The sequence below is a fragment of the Pseudorca crassidens genome, chromosome 3 (assembly GCF_039906515.1).
Source record: "Pseudorca crassidens isolate mPseCra1 chromosome 3, mPseCra1.hap1, whole genome shotgun sequence".
NCBI lineage: Eukaryota > Metazoa > Chordata > Mammalia > Artiodactyla > Delphinidae > Pseudorca > Pseudorca crassidens.
The window spans coordinates 55748433-55763731 of record NC_090298.1 but is presented as its reverse complement, the minus strand read 5'-3'; the positions used below and the strand labels follow the sequence as shown (position 1 = coordinate 55763731).

The 15299-nt window shown below is 41.1% G+C and overlaps 2 protein-coding genes across 12 annotated transcripts in view; both read right to left on the bottom strand.

Annotated features, from left to right (window-relative positions):
* The window catches only part of MARVELD2 (MARVEL domain containing 2), a 29940-nt gene extending 23799 nt beyond the window's left edge, over nucleotides 1–6141 (bottom strand). For 2 of the 5 annotated variants that reach the window (XM_067730910.1, XM_067730914.1), the window contains exons 1-2: nucleotides 6014–6141; nucleotides 691–1854 (exon numbers count right to left, since the gene is read on the bottom strand). In XM_067730910.1, coding sequence (XP_067587011.1) covers nucleotides 691–1839 — 1149 coding nt within the window. In that variant the 5' untranslated portion in view covers nucleotides 1840–1854; nucleotides 6014–6141. Of the gene's footprint in view, nucleotides 1–690; nucleotides 1855–2261; nucleotides 2504–5532; nucleotides 5713–5815; nucleotides 5948–6013 lie in introns of those variants that run through there. The other 3 variants (XM_067730911.1, XM_067730913.1, XM_067730912.1) reach the window with 3 other exon arrangements.
* Nucleotides 6142–6381: 240 nt separating this feature from the next.
* RAD17 (RAD17 checkpoint clamp loader component) overlaps nucleotides 6382–15299 on the bottom strand; it is a 31736-nt gene continuing 22818 nt past the window's right edge. For 4 of the 7 annotated variants that reach the window (XM_067730899.1, XM_067730900.1, XM_067730901.1 and 1 more), the window contains 3 exons: nucleotides 15002–15122; nucleotides 9325–9382; nucleotides 6382–7170 (listed from right to left, as the gene is read on the bottom strand). In XM_067730899.1, the coding sequence (XP_067587000.1) occupies nucleotides 6906–7170; nucleotides 9325–9382; nucleotides 15002–15122 (444 nt within the window). In that variant the 3' untranslated portion in view covers nucleotides 6382–6905. The remainder of the gene's footprint in view (nucleotides 7171–9324; nucleotides 9383–15001; nucleotides 15123–15299) is intronic. The other 3 variants (XM_067730905.1, XM_067730903.1, XM_067730906.1) reach the window with 3 other exon arrangements.

Genomic DNA, 15299 nt, shown 5'->3' with positions numbered 1-15299 from the left:
CCTATTATAAAGTTAGTCAAGTTTTTTGCTGTTATGAATATGATTAAAAAAATACATAGGTCAGTGAGTAAATACGTAGGTTATTGAGTATATAAGGAAGGATTTTATTTTTAGCTATAGTTTTGCCCAATATACACCATCCGCCATTGTACCTAGGAAGTCTTTGGAAAAGTGGGGAAAAAAATGCACGGTATAGTTGACTTAAAATTAAGAAAATATTTAAGGTAATACTGACATTTTCAGAGGCACAGGAAATTCTACTACACACTCCTCCTCCTTAGAAGAAAGCAAAACATCAACTTATTTCAGGGAATAATGATGTTAGCAGAACATACTCTAACATTTTTGCTACCATTCCAAAAAAAATATTTTTAATAGGGCTTTTATATAATCTTATGCAGGTATTATCATCATTTCTTCTTTGCAGAAATTCAGTAGTTGTTTTCCCCTTAAGTATCAGACAGACAATACTGCAACCGACAAACTATATATTGTATTACACATCTGGGGTCTACCTGCAACATTCTACAAATGACACACCAGAGTGGGTTATCCTGGTCAGAGCATGTCAGATGCTGAGTGGGGCCTTTTGAACTTCAGACCCTTAAAAACAACAACAACTTTGTTTTGAGAACTATACATATTTAAGGAGTAACAGAAAGAAAGAACAAAGATCACGAAATCCCTTACCTCCTGTTGCTCCATGAATTCCCTACGTCTTCTAGCCGCCTCGTGCCTCCATAACTTTAGGCAAACCAAAGCTCCAATGAGATAAACAATCATGGTGACAAAGAGGAAGATCATTGCTGCTATCTGTCCTCCTTCCACCCGGCACAACGCTGCATTCACTGGCGTGTTAAATAATGGATAGTAGCAGAGTCCACCTCGGTTGGTATCATTCACATAGACTATGGCTGCGGCCATGTACAAGATAAACAAGGAGATGTTAATTCCAAATTCAGTTAGGGGCCACCAATTTGAGTCCAAAAGAATGGTCCGATAATACATGGACATGCCAAGCACCAGAATAATGATGGTGGTGACCCAAGCCAATCCAGCAACCACAAGCACAAAAGTGGTTTTGGGGCCACTATAGTAATAGCCCCCATACATGCTGCCCAGGCCACCAACGCCTCCCATGCCATAGGGCTGTGAATATCCGAACAGGTTATACCACTCGCTGTCCTTGTGAATGTACGCCGTGACACAAGCGAAGACACCGGCCCCCAGAAGCAGCTCCACCACGCCCAGAATCCGCAGCAGGCCTGCCCAGGACTTCATGTAGGAATACCTCAGGTGATACTCCTCCACCTTCTCGCTGTAGGTTCGGGCTGTGTGTGTGCGTCGGCTTAGGGATCCGTAGGGATCGTGGGGAAACATTGCCTCGGCCTCTTTCCGGGAACGAAAGCTGCCTTCTGACCCGCCCTGAGGATCTTCGCAGGAGTTGGGGGGTGAACAGTGGTTTGGTCTTGCAGGAGAGGCTGGAGGTGAACACTCCACTCCATCGGAGATGTATCTGATGTCTGACACCCGCTTATCCCACTCTGGGTCCTTTTTCTTCCCTCTGAAGAAGTTCTTCCAGGACTCAGGGACAAAGCGCCTTACAGGCTTGAGATCTGGTGCTACGGCCGGTTCCTCTGTGTCACCTGAGTAGAATTCTGGGCCGAATGGTGGCTGTAATGGGAGAGGGGGTGGTGGCAACGGATCAGCGCTCACAGCCAGCTCACTGTCGTGAAGAGTCTGGAAGGTTCTTACGGTGCCATCTTGATAGTCTGAGTCCCTTGGGACCTCATCGTAGTGCCTGTCCCGATTCCTGGATCTTCCGTCATTTGACAACATTTGTGATGTTCACACCTGGGGCCGAGATTAAAGTTATCACTTATGCTTAGTTATTTATCCTTTCAATGATGCTGGTTTTATTCACTTAGTAGCAAATGATCACATTCAGGAAACCAACATGATCATATCTAATTATTATGATATATAAAAATGACAACATAAATTATGTACACTTTAAACATGGGTAACAATTATGTTAGCCAGGGATCTACTAATCATTCTATGAGATTTTAAGGGCAATCAAACTTTTAAACCTTCGCTCTTGATTAAAACATAAGTTGAATTTACCTATGAGCCCTTTAACAACAAAATGCAAAAAGCCAAAAATGAGACTAAATTTTAACAATACAGGACGCTAACACACTCCAAGGAAGAGTCCTGTCCTCAAATATCTAAATCAACATATTTAAGGGTCGACATACCAAAATGTGATGGGTCAGCAAATACTCTTCACTTTCATTAACTCAAGTCTGCTTTGGAATGGCCCAGGAGAAGCAGTCTGATAAACACAGGGAGTGGAGAGTCCCTTTCTTTTCTAACTCGGGAAGTCACGTTACGGGAGTTGCTTCTTCCACTCTAATAGTATAACACTTGATACTAGATATAAAAAAATTGAAATCTCAGAAAAAAAAAATCACCAAAGGCTAAGTAAGATTCCCTGAAAGTACAGCACAGAGCCACAGCAATGGCCATGGACATCACTCTTTCCAGACCAATTATTTAAAGGTGACTTGCTGTTGCCATGGAAAGACTCAAAAAGTATCTTACAGGGTATTCAATCCACCTGAAAAATAAAGCATAGAAAAAGCACTTTTTATCAAACCTGTTGATTTCCTTCATGAAATCAATAACCTGGACATGTATGTAAAAAGGAAACTATTTGCTAATATAACTACTATGTTTAAGGCACAATGATTTTCTCCCTCAAACTGCTCATGAGTATTTACTGAAGACTCGCTGGACACATGGCATTGTACTTGGCACTATAAAGGTCTCAAAATTAAAGCTGGTAATCCCACCTTTACGGTGTTGAACAATTTAGAAATTCCTAAGGCTTTGTTTTGTTTTACTTTGTAAAATGGAGATCTATCACTCAACAAGTATTTACCGAGTGCCTGCCATGCACCAGGCTTGCTGAAGATGTATCAGTGAACAAAGCCAATGGAAATCCTTGCCTTCATGGAGCTTAAATTCCAGTGGGGGAGCGGGGGTGACAAATGATAGATAAAGCAAGTGAAATATATCAGATGCCAAGGAACAAAGTTAAGAAAGAGGATAAGAAGTACAGTATGGACAGGGTGTTATAATTTTAAACAGAGTGACGAGGGAAGTCTTCAGAGAGAACATGACATCTGAAAATAGAAATGAAGGAAATGAGGGAGGAAGCCAGGCAGGTATAAGGGGTAAGTGTTCCACACAGATGGAACAGCTTGTGTAAAAGCCTTAAAGTGGGAGTGCCTGGCATGTTCGAGAACTGTTAAGGAATGGAGGCAGCAGCAGGGTGAGTGAGAGGGTGAGTAGTAGAATTGAGGCCATCTGAAACATTAGGGCTTAAAAATCATTAGAGGGACTTACCTGGTGGTGCAGTGGTTAAGAATCCACCTGCCAATGCAGGGGACACGGGTTTGAGCCCTGGTCCGGGAAGATACCACATGCGCGGAGCAACTAAGCCCCTGCGCCACAACTACTGAGCCTGTGCTCTAGAGCCCTTGAGCCACAACTCCTGAGCCTACGTGCCACAACTACTGAAGCCCACACACCTAGAGCCCGTGGTCTGCAACAAGGGAAGACACCACAATAAGAAGCCTGCGCACTGCAATGAAGAGTAGCTTCTGCTCGCCACAACTAGAGAAAGCCCACGTGCAGCAATGAAGACCCAATGCAGCCAAAGATAAATAAATAAAATAAATTTTAAAAATAAATAAAAATCATTAGAAAGATTTAGGCTTCTACTGGGAGTGAGAAGCCACTGGAAAATTTTCAATAAAGGTCTGACATGATATGACGTATTTTAACCAGATCACTCTGGGTGCTCTGTTAAGAGTACCTTCCAGGAGAAAAGGGTGAAAAGAGGGAGACTGGCTAGGAGGCCACTGAAATACAGTTGACGCTTGACCAACACAGGGGTTAGGGGCACCAACTCTCTTCGCAGTCAAAAACCCAAGTGTAACTTTATAGTTGGTAATATGTAGCTGTGGTCCCGAATCCACGGATTCAACCAATTGCAGACCACACAGCACCGCAGTACATATTTATTGGAAAAAAAAACCCAAAACGCATATAAGCGGACCCCTGCAGTTCAAACCTGTGTTGTCCAACTGTAATCCAATGGACCATGGTGGTAGCAACGAAGATAGCAAGAAGAGGTTACACTCTATGTTCAGGGAATTAAACATTTTTATTTTAGAAATTTCCAAACACAGTAAAAAGTGGAAAGAACAGTATTATGGGCCCTTATGTGCCCATCAACCACTTTCAATTATCAATTTATGACCAATCTTGTTTCGTCTATACCCTCTACCGTATTCCTTTTGTCAATAGATTACTTTAAAGCAAATCCCAGACACCAGATCATTTCATCTGCAACATTTCTCCAACCCTCCAGCTTAGTCCTGGGAGAAGCAGCCTGAAGAGAGTCTGAGATACCTGTTAGAAGTCCAGGTAAAGATATCAAGTAGGCAGTCTACCCACAGAAGTGTATATACTACCACAGACTAAATACAATCACCTGGGGGTGGAGATGGAGAAGAGGTCTAAATTCTAGGGTCTTCTAATGGGCCACTCCAATTTTAGAGAATTAACTGTGAGTCCCAGCATGGTGCCCAATGCAAAGCAGGAGAAAAAAATTTAGTACAGAAAAAAATTTCTATAATGATAGCAATTAAAAGTTACTTTTTTGTCTTTCATCGCTTTATCTGTTGTCTAAAAACATTTAAATTCTAGGAATGCATAGTACTACTATAATTCTTGAAATATGTTTTCCTAAAAATAGTAGGGGCAAAAGCACAACAAATAACTTTAGCAAGTTTTACATATCCTTCAATATCTTTGATATACAGGCATTTAAAGGACACCGGTTGCTTAATTAAACTCACTGGCAAAAGTATGCTTCACTATAATGGATTTAATTCATGCTCACCTGTGAAATGTGACTTATTTGAATTAGATCACCTTATCACTGTTTATATAAAAAGCCAAAATTACAAATTTGAAGAATTGTGGAATAGCAAATTATGTGATTTTGGAAGGGAATAATGGTCAGTTGTATTTTACCACAGTTCAATGTCTGGATACCCCTAGCATCTCTCAGGGTGTCACTGAGAGTCCACTTAGAATCAGCACGCAGAGGCAGAGCTGGTCTTTGTTTTGTTCCAGCCCCCGGGGCCCGACTCCATTCTGTTGACACACAAATCTCCGAAAGTCAAAGCTGTGGGAGGAGAAATGGTTCTCCCCAGCGAAGTGTTACAGGAATCCAGTTGGTCACCTTTACACCAACAGAATCACCACTAAGCTGGCTTTAAAGTTTTGCTGGCCCCGAGAAAGGGGCCGATTTCAGACTTTTCTGGGTTTCCAGGGGGATGGGAAATCCCCTGCGCTCTGAACTGAACCCTCGAGCGAGTGCCCGGGAATACAGAGCATCCTCGTCCGGGGTCCCTCCCCAGGCCGCGGCTCGGCGCTACGTCCCCGACCCACCAACTTCACTCAGTACTCAGCTCTGCCCACCCAGGTGCGCGTCTCCACGTCAGAGGGAAAATACACTCTTCGTCTCCCGAAATTGTCCCCAAAGTGGCCGGAACTAAATCGGGCCGGACGTGCCCAGCTCGGGATAACCCCGCGCCCGGAAGGACCGGGGCTTCGCGGCCGGGGGTGGGCGCGTCTCGCGCGGCACCTGTGTCCGCCGAATAAAACCTGGCCGGCCGAGGGGCCCTCCAGCCTCCCAGGCGCCCCGCTCTCCCCGGGGCCCCGCACCCCTTACCGCGTCGGCCTCCGGCCTCGGGCGCAGGTAGTGGCCGGCAGCGCAGCGAGCGCGCCGTTCCTAGGGGCCGAGGGACGCCGAAGGCTACCCCAGACGCCGCGCGCCTGCCCGGGGTCCGCCGGTCCCTCACTGGGGTCCGCCGGCCCCTCCCCGCCCACGCCCCGGTCACGTGGGCCCCACCCCTGGCGCCCAGCTCACCTGCGCAGCCGCCGGGAAGTGCGCGCCCGCCGCCCGCGGCTCTGAAACTGGGATTGGGCGCCGGGGGCGGGGCCGGGCCGAACTGAACTTCGCCCCGCCTGGCTTTGTCAGGCCCGGACTGTCGCCTGGGGCTCGGGCGGGTCGGTGCCCTCACCCCCACCGCACCTCAAGGCAACAGCTAGGAGAGCTCTGGAAAGGTTGTTAAAGGTGAGAGCAAACCCTCCGGAAAGTTTTCTTCGCAAGGTTGCAATCCCCCTCCTTTCTATTTTTGAAAAAGTTTGGCACTGGATGAAGGAGACTTGCGTACTATGACCAGTGACACATGGCAGACCGTGCGTGTTAAGAATCATTGAAGGACAGGAGAAACAAAACAGAACAAATTCAACATTTTAATTTTGATATAAATTATGTAAATAGTTTCCAGAAAGTATCTAAAATATTCCACTGTACAACATATAAAAATGGTATCGGAAGAAGCTAGAGACCAGAGAGAAATTGTGAATAAGGCACAAAGTTTATTTACACTCTTAATTGCATCCTAAACTGTTTTATAATTCTTATTTACAACCCACAGAGTTTCTGTATTCTGAATTATTCCTTCACATTTTCTGATATTTGGCATAATGTTCAAACACATTTCATACACACTGACCTCTCCCAACATCACTCACAAGGCTAAATAAATACTAGAGAAAAAGATTAAGAGATTATTTGAAGGTTTGATCTTCTATTTACTTCAACATGACAGAAATCAGTTCTCTGTGCTGAAATACTACAAGAGTGAAGAATTAACAAACTAATTCACCTGAAAAGTCTATTATCTCTGTTCAAGTACCACTGAATAAAACGAATATGAATCTGTCAAGTAACAATCTCATGGGCAGGCTGCTTTCTATGTCTCATCACTCTCATAGTCTTCTATTATCATGTCTTCCTCTTCCATGTCTCTCTGGGCTGAAAAGGGCTGAGGCTGGCTGGCAGGCAGTTCACTCCCACTATCCTGACTCAAAGGAAGAGACCAGGTTTCAGGTTCAGCTGTCTGAGTGCGTTCACCCAGCGCTTCCTCTGCAGGTTGCCCTCCACCAAGCTGGGCTTCATCTCCACTGTCCAGGTCTGTCATTCCATGCTCCCTGTCAGTCAGGGCTTCCATTTTCAATCTGCCAGATGCATAACACAGGCATTAATAATAATCAAAGGAGGGGATTCCTTTAAATTACACCATGAGTGTGGTGATTATGAAGCCCTCTCCTGTAGTCTCTCATTTACCTTCCTTGTGCTGTTTAGCCAGGTGGACCGGTTTATTTAACAATATAAACAAAACTAAAAAGTAAATGACAAACTGAATAAATCATTACAACTTATAACACAACCAAGTTAATTAATATCTTTAGTAAAGATTTCTTACAAAAAGAAAGAATTAAATGGAATAGGAAAACAGACATAAAACATGTACAGATAGCTTACAGAAGAATGGTTACTAAATAAATTGCTCAACCTAATTTGTAATTTTAAAATGGAAATTAATATTGTCATCTTTCAAACTGGTAAAGACCTTTTAAAATAATAAAACCCAGTGGTGGTACGAGGAGAAAAGAACATGCTGAAACACTGTTAAGTGGGCATAAGATTGGCAAAATATTCTTGGAAGCAATCTGGCAATATAGAGCAAAGGTGTATATCCATTGATCCAGCAATTTTATTTCTAGGAATTCATCCTACATAAATAGTATTTGATATGCATGATGATTTAGCTTCAAGGAAGGCTGTGACAACAAAAGCTGGAAACAAGCTAAATGTACAAAACCAAGGTGTAGGAGGACTTCCCTTGTGGTCCAGTGGTTAAGAATCAGCCTTCCAATACAGGGGATGCGGGTTTGAACCCTGGTCGGGGAACTAAGATCCCACATGCCACGGGGCAACTAAGCCTGTGCGCCACAACTAGAGAGAAGCCTATGTGCCACAACTAGAGAGAAGCCCTCGCGCTGTAACGAAAGATCCTATGTGCCACAACTAAGACCGAACGCAGCCAAAAATAATAAATAAAACAAAACAAGGTGTAGGTTCAATTATAGGAAATTATGCAGCTATTAAATAGCAATATTAAATGTTAAGTTTAAGTATTAATATTCAATATTATCAATATAAATCAAAGATTATGTTAAAATGGTCACTAATGTTAAAATGGTCACTATAAATGAAAGACAACAGTACTAGTCATTGTAATAAGTAGCACTGACAAATCCTGCCTCCCAATTCAGATCAAGTAGCTGAACCAGTAATAAAACACTGACTCCCATTCTTTTAATTACATCTTAGGAGGAAAAAGACAATAGAAGACAATGGCCTTCCCTTGATTTTGATGTCATAATCTTGTGGGGAAAGGAGCCAGTGAAAACAGCTGGTCCTTCTTTGATTCAGAGGGAAGTGAGGAGAAAAGGGAAGTTTATAAAAGGTTTGAGCCCTGATCACATCCCAGTGGGATGATGCTGTAAGATCCATCCATCACTGTATTTCTGTAAAAGGAAAGATGGGCTCCCAATAGCTAAGTCATTATAAGGAAGAAACCATTAACACTACAAAGGCCTTTACTGAATCTATGAAGGCAGAGGGAAAAAAAGCCCAGATAAGCTAGTTTTCCATTTGGGACCAGGAATAGGAGAACTAGTAGAAGGGGTAATAGATGCCATTTCTATCATTTACTTTTATCCTTGCAACCAGGAAGCAAGCACTTTTTAACCTTTTTTAGAATACCTGAGTGCATAATTTAACCTTACAAATAAGCCAAGTAGAAATGAACTACAAGCACTGTGTTAATCACTGATATTAGGCCAGAAGCCATTTTGCAATGGAATGAACAGTATAGATGTAGATTTATCTCTCTCTATATTTTTTTACTTGTCTGAATTTTCTGTGATAAAGAAATAAAAAAGACAGTGCTCTTTTGAGGTAGTTCCTGATTATTGCAGTCTCCAAATATAGGCTAAGAACACCTCTTGGCATGAAAGCTGAAAAGGGGTTTTCAGCTATGCAAAATTTGTTGAACTCAAGGATTTTAAAGATTTCTCTGCCTCTGTGATTCAATGATTCTATCTAGCCTAATAGTCCATTCTGAGATGGTGAAAATAGCTGTTACATGTAATATATATAATAGATGGGTCTACAATGCAATCATATGGTCTCTGATCACTAGTACAACATGTATTTCTTGGCCTTTACAGATAACATTTATTGACTGTATAATGAATAAATACATAAGGTATTTGGTGGTTATTTCAGTAACAGCTCTTTGAAAATTAAAATGATCAGCTTACCTTCCAAAGTGTCGCTTCAGAGGAAGTCTTCCAATATCCTGGATAAAAGAAATCTGAGCTAAAAGAGATTTTTAAAAAGCTTTAAATAGACATTTCTCCAAAGAAGAATGGCCAAAAGGCACATGAAAAGATGCTTAAAGTCACAAATTGTTAGGAAAATGCAAACCAAAACCATGAGATACTATTTCACACCCCTTAGGATGGGTATTATCAAAACACCCCATAAAACAACAAGGTTTGACAAGGACGTGGAGAAAGCTGTAGAAATACAAAATGGTGTAGCTGCTGTGGAAAATGGTAAGGTAGTTCCTCAAAAAACTGAAAACAGAATTACTATATAATCAATTCCACTTCTGGGTATACACCCAAAAGAATTGAAAGCAAGATCTCGAAGAAACATCTGTATATCCATACTTATAACAACATTATTCATAACAGTCAAAACGTGGAAGCATATATATATATATGTATAGCTGATTCACTTTGTTATACAGCAGAAACTAACACACCATTGTAAAGCAATTATACTCCAATAATGGTGTTAAAAAAAAAAAAGTGGAAGAAACTTGTGTCCAAAAACAGATGAATGGATAAACAAAATGTGGTAAATATATACAATGTAATATTATCCAGCCTTAAAAAGGAAGGAAGTTCTGACACATGCTATAACATGGATAAACCCTGATGACATGCTAAATGAAATAAGCCAGTCACAAAAAGACAAATATTGTATGGTTGCACTTAAGTGGGTACCTACGGTGGTCAAATTCATAGATAGAAAGTAGGTAGTGTTGGACTTCCCTGGTGGCACAGTGGTTAAGAATCCATCTGCCAATGCAGAGGACACAGGTTCGAGCCCTGGTCTGGGAAGATCCCACATGCCACGGAGCAACTAAGCCTGTGTGCCACAACTACTGAGCCTGTGCTCTAGAGCCCGTGAGCCACAACTACTGAGCCCATGTGCCACAACTACTGAAGTCCATGTGCCTAGAGCCTGTGCTCCACAACAAGAGAAGCCACCACAATGAGAAGCCCACGCGTCACAACAAAGAGTAGCCCCTGCTCGCCGCAACTAGAGAAATCCCGTGTGCAGCAACGAAGACCAAACACAGTCAAAAATAAATAAATGAAATAAATACATTTTAAAAATAAAATAAAATAAAAAGAAGTAAAGGGAGCTATAATGACAATGACTCATCAAATAGGGAATATCAGTAAAGAGAAGGAAATTGCAAAAAAGAACCAAATGGAAATTCTGGACTTGAAAAGTACAATAACCAAAATGAAAAGTCCACTGCAGGGGCTCAATAGTAGATTTGAACTGGAAGAAGAAATAATCAGTAACCTGGAACATAGACTGATAGAGATTATGCAATCAAAGAGAAAACAGAATGAAACGTGAGATACCTGTAAGTATTCTAACAAACACTAATGGAGGACTAGAAAAGAGGACAGAGAGAAATGAGCAGAAGAAACATAAAATGTCTGAAATGACATAGTAAAGTGAAAGAAATGGGATAAAAATTGATGAATAAAAAGAAAAGCCAAGGGCTTTCCTGGTGGCACAGTGGTTGAGAGTCCGCCTGCCAATGCAGGGGACACAGGTTCGAGCCCTGGTCAGGGAAGATCCCACATGCCTCGGAGCAACCAAGCCCATGTGCCACAACTACTGAGCCTGCGCTCTAGAGCCCGTGAGCCACAACTACTGAGCCCGCATGCCACAACTACTGAAGCCCGCGCGCCTAGAGCCCGTGTTCCACAACAAGAGAAGCCACGGCAATGAGAAGCCCGCACACCGCAAGAAGAGTAGCCACTGCTCACCACAACTAGAGAAAGCCTGTGTGCACCAAAGACCCAACACAGCCAAAAATAAACTAAAAAAAAAAAAAAGTCAGACAAGACAAAAAAAAAAAAGCCAGAACATCCTATTTTTGACTAAATTTTATAAACCTTCAAAAGTCTGCAAATCAAACACTACCTTACCTTTTTAAAAATCCACTACACAATATGACTAGGATTTTTAAAAAACAGCTTTTTGATATGGAAAACTTAAGGGTTGTGATCCTGGAATCTGAACTTTCTAGTGGATATAATGATTCTCTAGGTGATTCCAATGTGAGTAATCCAAACCAATACTTCTCAAACTCCTCAAACATCTCCTGCATAAGAATCACCTGGAGGGCTTCCCTGGTGGCACAGTGGTTGAGAGTCCACCTGCCAATGCGGGGGACACGGGTTCGTGCCCCAGTCTGGGAAGATCCCACATGCCGCAGAGCGGCTAGGTCCGTGAGCCACGGCTGCTGAGCCTGCGCATCTGGAGCCTGTGCTCCACAACGGGAGAGGCCACAACAGTGAGCGGCCCACGTACCGCCAAAAAAAAAAAAAGAATCACCTGGAGAATCTTGCTAATTGATCTTGCAGATCAATTCAGTAAGTCTTGGTTGAGGCCTGAGATTCTGCATTTTTCTCAAGCTTCCAGGTGATGCTGATGATTCTGGTCCAAGGAGACTCTTACTAATCAAACCGATTCATTGTCGCACAGCTAGGAGTGGGACAAAGAATGTGAATGGCTGTGCCAATGTAAGTTGGTGGCAGTAGTGCTGGGACTGAAGGAGCAGCCTGCATTGTCAGGAGATAGGTTATAGACATAGGAATTAAGTAAACAAGTAAATATATTTAGCAAAGTGGGAGATGGGTCCATATCCACTAAAAGGAACCAGGACTCATTGAGATTTCTAAGTCCATGTAGGGAGAGTATGAAATAATCCGGGAACACTTTGTATCGGAAAGAAAGTACACTAAGAGTAAAGGCACAGAATTACCTTAAAGCAGCTTGCACTGGCCCAATCTGGACAATTTAAGTCCAAAATAAATAATGATAGAAACAACAGCTGAAAAAGCTCCAGAGTCTATACAAATATAAACAAACAAACAAACAAACAAATGGGGAAGAAGGCGAAGCAATACCTTACAGCAGAATTTATTAACACAAATACAGAAGGAATAATGCCATTAGAAAATCACTTGCCAACCATGACGGATTCAGGAAATAATTATCAAAAGATGCTATAACTAGTGGGTGAAATTTTAATGAGAAATAGGATATTTACATAGTCTCAAAGTGTCTCCCCACAAAACACTTAATAACTTTACATTGAAGAACCTGAGAGATGTTATCTTACCAAATAATAAAAGTTAACTTCACCAGCATGGTTTAAATAGACATCATATTCCCCTGATGTGATGCACTGAGAAGAACACAGCATCACTTCTGTGGTGTTCCTGCACAAAATATATATCCTAAATCCACTCATGAGGAATCCTCAGATAAACCCAAATTGAGGGGCAGTCCATGTTATAACAATCTGCTTCAGAAATGTAATGGATGAAGAAAGACCACAGTACTATTCTAAATCAAAGAAGACTAAAGAGATAGCAAGTAAGTAACTAAATGTATCATGTGATCTTGCATTGGATTTCTAGACAAGAGAGAACAAGTTTTTGTTGTTATTTTACAAAGGGCATTATTAGGACAATTGGCAAAATTTGAATGGAGTCTATAAATTACAAATGGAGTCTAATAATTAAACTATAAATTAGCAGTAATATATCAATGTTAATTTCCTGATTTTGATGTATATACTGTGGTTATGTAGGAGAATGTCCTTGTTTTCAGGAAGTACATGCTGAAGTGTTTAAGAATAATGGGCATAATGTCTGCACTTTACTCACACATGGTTCAGAAAAAAATACATATATTTGTGTACATGTGTGTATAAAGAAAAAGAATAAAAGGCAAATATGGTAAAAAATGAAACACTGAGGAATCTTGGTGAAGGATATACAAGAACTTCTTTGTACCATTCTTCTAATTTCTAAGTTTGAAATTACTTCAAAATAAAGTTTAAAAACTAGTATAACTTGGGATTTCCCTGGTGGTCCAGTGGTTAGGACTCCATACTTTCACTGCTGAGGGCCCGGGTTCAATCCCTGGTCGGGGAACTAAGATCCCACAAGCCATGCAGCACAGCCAAAACGATAAATAAATAAAAACTAGTATAATCTAAAAATAATAGTCAAGGATAGGGAACTCTCTGGATTCTGACTCACAGATTAATCATTCCCATTGCTCAAAAGTCATCTCACTTCTGCCTGTAAATACAGAATATTTTAAATCTTTAGGTATCAATATTCTTAAAAGATGAGACTCTCATTGTATAAAGGCAGACATTTACTCTATAATCCTCTCTTCTGATAATTCATAAGGCAAACCCTATCTTTAAAATTTGAGAAGTTTTGGACTTTCCTGGTGGCGCAGTGGTTAAGAATCCACCTGCCAGTGCAGGGGACATGGGTTTGAGCCCTGGTCTGGGAAGATCCCACATGCCGCAGAGCAACTAAGCCCATGAGCCACAACTACTGAGCCAGCATGCCACAACTACTGAAGCCCGCGCACCTAGAGCATGTGCTCCGCAACAAGAGAAGCCACCACAATGAGAAGCCTGCCCACAGCAACGAAGAGTAGCCTCCACTCACCGCAACTAGAGAAAGCCCGCGTGCAGCAACGAAGACCCAACACAGCCAAAAATAATTTAAAAAAAAAAAATTGAAAGTTCAAAAAACACTTGAGAAGTTTGATGAGTTATGTAGTAGATTAGTAATACTTTCAATATTACACAAATTCTCTGTTCTACCTTGAAGATCAGCACCACAGACATGTGACCTAGGACTGTTAATGAAATGTGGCCCTTATGACACACATTAAAAAAGAGAAACAACTGATGGAAAAATTGGTAAAGTTCAAAAAAAGGCAAACCTCAGTAGACATAAACTGGGCAAGTGTGTATTGCCAAAGACATACTAATTTTTTTTAGCATTATTTATAATTTCAAAACTTGGAAAGACAATGTAAATATACTATTAATAGATACTGCTTGTAATATTGAAATCAACCAAAATACCTATCAATAAGGTTGAATAAAATTATAAATTTTGAAAAAATATGAGTTAGATTTGAATATACTTTTGCATTGCTGCTGTTATAGACTAAATGCTTCTGTCACCCCAAATTCATATTTTGAAATCCTAACCCCTGAAGTGATGTTATTAGGAGATGGAGCCTTGGGAGGTGCTTAGGTCATGAGGGTAGAGCCCTCATGAATGGGATTAGTGCCTTTATATAAGAGAACCCAGAGAGAGCTCTCTTTTACTCTGCTCTTTACCATGTGAGAATACAATGAGAAGATGGCCATCTGCAAACTAGGAAGCAGGCCATCACCAGACACTGGATCTGCTGGCACCTTGATTTTGGATTCCCAGCCTCTAGAGCTCCTTTGCCCTAATTATAAAATATGGAGCACTATGCATGATAAGTGACAAAAAAAATTAAAGTTTACATCTAACATTTGTATACGCACAGGAAAAAGTCTAGAAGAATTTACACCAATCTGTCAAAAGGAATTACGCGTGGTTATAGGGGACTTTCAATTTTTACTTTAGGTACTTCTTTATTATTTAATTTCTTTCTTTTTTAATCAAAAAGCATGTATTAATTCTGATTCAAAAAATAAAAGGGAAAGAAACTTACTGTCACTGGTACATAGGAATAAGTTGATCCACAAAAACATAATGTTATAAAACACTACTTCTTGGGGATAAGGAAAACCCATATTATTACCTTGATTTCTCATTGGAATGGTTAGCAAAGCAAGGTATGGCAACAGCTGAGTTTGGAGGCATAAAGCTGGTAAGCAGAAGTCAGAAAAAAGTGCTTTTGCTGCCAGGCAATTTTCCCGATACTGCAGAGAAGGAAAAACATGGTGAAGTGAAAAATAAAAATTTACATATGGATATTTGTCCCTAGACTAAGTTTATTATATCACAAAGTATGTGGGTTTATATGCTACAAATATACTCTAAGAGTTTACCTGATCAGTCCCTTTTTTTTTTTTTGGCCACGCTGGGCAGCTTGATTA